The sequence below is a fragment of the Rhopalosiphum maidis genome, chromosome 1, assembly GCF_003676215.2.
Source record: "Rhopalosiphum maidis isolate BTI-1 chromosome 1, ASM367621v3, whole genome shotgun sequence".
Classification (NCBI taxonomy): Eukaryota; Metazoa; Arthropoda; class Insecta; order Hemiptera; family Aphididae; genus Rhopalosiphum; species Rhopalosiphum maidis.
The window spans coordinates 66,316,448-66,322,135 of NC_040877.1; the positions used below are offsets into that span (position 1 = coordinate 66,316,448).

General features: G+C 26.4%; 1 protein-coding gene across 2 annotated transcripts; it reads left to right on the plus strand.

Annotated features, from left to right (window-relative positions):
* The first annotated feature begins 702 nt into the window (after window positions 1-702).
* LOC113549410 (pancreatic triacylglycerol lipase-like) lies at window positions 703-5,484 on the plus strand. 2 transcript variants are annotated; one of them, XR_003404924.1, is made up of 7 exons: window positions 703-868; window positions 1,839-1,968; window positions 2,067-2,206; window positions 2,386-2,643; window positions 3,432-3,608; window positions 4,603-4,767; window positions 5,345-5,484. XR_003404924.1 is itself a non-coding variant. In XM_026950688.1 (7 exons), exons 1-7 carry the CDS (start codon window positions 850-852, stop codon window positions 5,445-5,447), a joined length of 1,011 nt encoding a protein of 336 aa, XP_026806489.1. In that variant the 5' UTR covers window positions 703-849; the 3' UTR covers window positions 5,448-5,484. The 2 variants fall into 2 exon arrangements, 1 of the variants encoding a protein (XP_026806489.1); XM_026950688.1 differs by having other exon boundaries at window positions 4,584-4,767.
* The last annotated feature ends 204 nt before the right edge of the window (window positions 5,485-5,688 follow it).

Here is a 5,688-nt window from a genome sequence, read left to right on the forward strand (position 1 = left end):
ATTAAAATTATTGATTTAAATTTAAATTAAATCAAAATTATATTGAGTAGTTCCTGATTTATTAAAATATTAATGATAATAGCCAATAATTTTATTATACTAGATAAGTGTGTAGAATATATGGGGACTGTTGTGATTTGAAAATTTTATAAATATGATAATTATGAAACTAAATGATATATATATCATATTAATTTATATAATACCATTATAAATTAAGAACTCCGAAGTACTGAAAATCAATAATTCAGAAACTTTTTATTTGAATATTGATCTCCTTGATAATTTCTTATAGAAAAGAAATTTTCATTTGAAAAAAAATAAATTATTAATAATAATATTTTATTAACGGAATAAAATTCCAGTGTACAAAAGTTTAGTAATGACAATTGAATTGTACCATCACATAGGGAGTATCCTTAAGGTTTAATGGTAAAAAAAAAACTAAAGATTTGAAAATGATGTCTTTCAGTACTTACTTTTAAAAATTTCTATACTCTGTATTTTCAATAATAAATTACACAATTACCGCGAGTACACTTGATACGCTACATCTTAAATCATTGTTTTAAATCACTAAATATTATAAAAATTGTATGTTGGATCACGTGTGAAATTTAAATAGTTAAATAGATGTACGTGCATACACTACGTGTTGTCGGGCGTCATTATGATTCACATCACCAAACCTATCAGTTACCATTTATTGTACGTCATACTAAAAGTAAATATCACGTTGTTTCGTTCTTTTTTTTTCTAAAGGGTTAATTATTATTTTTACGAATATACTTTAACGTTGGTTACAAACATTTTTCCGGTGTACGTCTTTTTCTTAGCAGCCGAGTAATTATGTCAGGTTTGAAACAAGGTAATCATGATAATAATATTGTACCTAATATTAATTTTTACTGATATAATATCATGACAATAATCGGTATTCATTAACATCATGTATGGTAATTGAATATCGATAGTTTTAATTTGGAGAAAGATATAAAAATCTTTTAATTACTTAGTGTTTTAATATTGCTAAGAGGTTTAAAATATCGAAAGTAAACAAAAATTCGAATACTTGGTAGTTATGAAAAAAATAAATATATAATGTATGTATGTGATGACGTATAATATAATAATTATCAATAATAAATAATAATAATAATATATAATGTACCTAAAATAATAAATATATAAATTCAATAATATAATTCAATTACATAATATGATACGCAATAATGAATAGAGTTAATATCTAGGTATATAGATATATTAAATCTGTAATATTTTTTCTGGTGTGTTAAACTTAGTTTAGCTTTGTTAATATTTTTTCGAGAAAAACATTGGTTTAGAAACCTTGGTACCGACCACTATCTGGAACGAAAAGTTACGTTGCTTTTCCAATTATGAACTTGCTTCCTTCAAAGCTACTTCGAACTACTGAGTCTACCTAAATGCATTGTTTATATTCGAATTACCACGGGGTTTTCATAGGACCAACCATTTACTGCTAAAATCACCGAAAGTTCTAAACTATCGATAGTTGGCTGTTCAATATATATAGTGTAATCATATTACATTTAAGTATTACAATGGTTAGGGGTGCATAAATATTGTTTTATTTATTTATTTGTTTTTTAAGGTGGTATAAAGAATATTGAATTACAATATTATAATATTTTTATATCGTTACAATTTTTTTTCCCAACATAACAATTACTTCGAGTTCCTATATTTCATCACGATATTTTTAATGTTATGTAGATTGTATAGGTATCGAGTACTAATGATTTGCCAAATTAAAATAAACAAATAAAACAAAAATTCACGAACAAAATAAACAGTTGTTTTAGGTTTAACTGTATTGTTCGTTATTGTCACGTGCGGAGGCAATGATAATAATAACAAAAATATATGTATTCAAGCAACTGATAACTGTCCTAACGAGTATATTAAATTATATTTGTATACAAAGTACGTAAGTTTATCGATCTTTTTTTTAAACACACGCGCGCTTGCTCGCTCGTGCACATATACAGTATACACACGTATATATTTATTTATATTCAAAGTAAAACTAAAGATGATCCTGTTGAGCTTTCGGAAGATTCAATCAAAAACATTCAGTTTGCAATGACTTTTGATCTAAAAATACTAATACACGGAGTCAAAGGATCGCGTGACGACGATTTTAACACATTAATGAGGAACGGTAAGTTTTTGATCACGGGACAAGTCCACTATACTATTGCAAATTAAGACATTTTTTGGCATCACTATATTATATTATGATCTACTAACGACATTTTAAGTTAACCGTACGAACTTTTGACAAGTAGTGACTGAAACGCATTTGACGATTAATCTAAAATTCTGAAAATGTTTTTTTAGCTTATTTCTCACAGGCAGAGTATAACATAATCACGATAGATTATCATCCTATCGCGACTTCGTTGAAATGTTACGACGTCGCTGTTCGAAACTTGCCAATTATCGCCAAATGTATAACACAAATTTTGGATAAGATCCTCGACGAATACGACCAATTTGAGTACATACACGCCATTGGCTTCAGCTTGGGAGGTCAAGCCGCTGGTCTCGTGGGGAAACTATTGAAGGCGAAGGGAAAGATTCTGAACAGGGCTACAGGTAAGCAAAAATCGTAAAATACCGACCGTGCTCATTTATCACAAAATTCAAAATTCGCAAAATAAACGCAGAGGGGCCCATCAAGTATACTCACTCAGATTCTATCTTTTAAAATGCATTTATTTAAATTATGACTTTTTAAGCATATTTAAAGCCTATATTTTTCAATATTTACTAAATTTGTTTAATTAATATGTCATTAAAGAAGTGTCCTGTACTGATAATACGTATTGTAAGTTTGATTACTTGAAAAAATGTTTGATTTGTTTAAAAAATTAAAAACATTTTTGTATAAATATACTGTTATTATTAATACGTTTTTAATCGAAGTGGTCATTGGTCTGAAAGTGGTTAATTTTATGAGAGAAGTGAAAGTTGGTACACGACAGTGCATTATTGGCACTTGTATAAAGCTGGGTCTGATCCTATGTTGATACAAACCGCTTATTTGTTTTATTTAAAATTGCATTTACTTAGTGTAAACTGTAAATCAGATATTTTTTTTTTTTGAAAATGTTGTATCTAATCGAAATAAAAATCAACAGTTTATGGTAATTAACTTATAAAGTCTAAGTATCTTGAAATATGATATTAAAAATTCACAATTTAAATAAATGATTAACTTACTAAATGGGCATGATTGATGAGTCATATTATATGTAAATACCTTTATAGTTTGTCATACTTAATATATAATTTTAAAAATAACATGTACTGGTATACGGATTACGGTTACGAAAACTGATAAGTTATAAAACCGATCGTCTCAGGATTAATTTGACGAACAGGCCTTGATCCAGCTTTACCTTATTTTGAATACATGTGGAACAATTTGGACAAGCACAGTGCAACCGTAGTGGATGTCATACATACGAATTGTGGTGCTCTCGGACAAATGTTACCGATTGGAACAGTTGATTTTTACGCCAATGGTGCAATCACACAGCCGGGATGTGATAAAAATAGTGAGTATTCTGACTATACGTCATTTCAATTAATATTATTAGTCAAAGAAAAAATATTTTTGTTGCTTTAGGACACTTTTATAATTTTTTATTTGGTAGTAATAATAATAATAATACAAATATTTGGTATACTAATAAGTTAACTGCTATTACTAATAAGTAATGTCCAATTAGAGTATAAGCAAATAAGTAGCATTAGAATATTATATAAAAATGTTTGACTACTGGAAGGTAATACCTTTAAAGCATATCATTTAATATGTGTCCGATACACACTGGATCAAAAGAAAAATAATATTGACTGAAAACTAGATAATACAAAATATGTGAGATGAATCAATGATATATTTTATAAATTTCTTAAATTTTAGTTTAGCGAGATTTCTGAGTTATTTATAATACATGATTTTGATTTAGTTTTAAGATGCAACAATTTAAACGAGTTATAATACATTTAAAATTTTAAGTTATGGTGATTGTTAATAATTACTACAGAAACCTTAAAATATGCAAGCTGGAGATTTATTGAAGTATAATAATTACAAGAAGAATGTGATTAGAATGTAAAATATATCATATGTGTGTAGCATCGTTAAGTATATACAGTGCTTGATTTAGGTATTCACGTTCAAAAAATCATAATCAGGATAATGATGTGATGAAGAGGGATATATTAACAAGTAAATCAGAGCAAATAATAATAATAATAATAAAGAGAAAAAATCTTTAGATCAATTTACTAGGATGGTATAGAATCAATTAGTCGTGAAAATGGATTTAAAATGTTGTTTGACATAAGGAAAACAAAACAAGGTTATTATTTTTTACAGTGGTTCGATTAAAATAATCTGGTGTACATAAAATGAAGTTGATATGGTATCTACTTCCTTGTAAATAATTCAATTGAATTATGATTAAAAACAACATAATAATAATAATGTATAATATTGTTTTGTAAAAATTTGCTTTCGTCAGAGTATTGGTACTTTTGTAGTCACGAAAAAGCATATAAATATTACGCTGAGTCGATTTACTATGGAACGACCATGTCTGGATTTTATGCGACGACTTCGAGCTCTTTAAACCAGCTGTCATTATTGGGACATTTTAGTACTTTTTCGGGAAAAAAAGTATTAGTTGGAGAATATCTTGACCCTGAGTAAGTATTGATTTCGAACTACCTACGCAATATTCGGCGATAGTATTAGTATCACGCCTACTCTAATACTATTTGGTTTAAGCACATTAGCTCAATGAACTGACAATAAATATTTAAAATTGATACACCTGATAAATATTTATAATTTACATAAATATTTATTAGACAATGATAATCAATATTAAAAGCCGATTAGTTATCTTCATTGGAGATTAAGAATGATTATAATATGAGTATTCTATTTATGTCAAGTAACTGATTTGAATCTATTATAATATAATATATATCAATATCTTCACTGATCACTTTTTAATATTATGCAATGTTTTAATATGTATATCTTATATATTATATTTATATCTGAGAATCTTAAAATGAATTATTCTATTGTACTCTATGGATTATAAGTGAAATACATGAGTACCTTTTATTTTTATCATATTTGAATATGTAACTAGTATTATTTTTGTATAAATAGAACACAACTATTTGTTAAAACCTAATAAATTATGATTATTAATATTTTTTTTTTATTATATAACTTATTTTAATTTTGCCATTTATGTTTAATTTTTAGGACTAAAGGAATATACAACTTTTTAACCAACGATAGTCCACCTTACTCTAAAGGAAAAAATACAATTTGTAATTTAATAATGGAATGGTTTTCTAATTTCTAATATTTAAACATTACACATGTGTATATTATGGATAATAAACATCTATCTTTTATAATAGAAGTAAATTATATTTGTTATTAAATGTATGATGTTAAATTGTATGATGATAATATTAAAATTTAGTTAGTGTTGTGTTGTTATTGTTATTTATTTATTACTGTTATTATTATTATTATAACAAACGTAGTTCCCAGGACTTATTGGCGAGTGAAGGAGAATTAAGTGTATACATATCAATGAT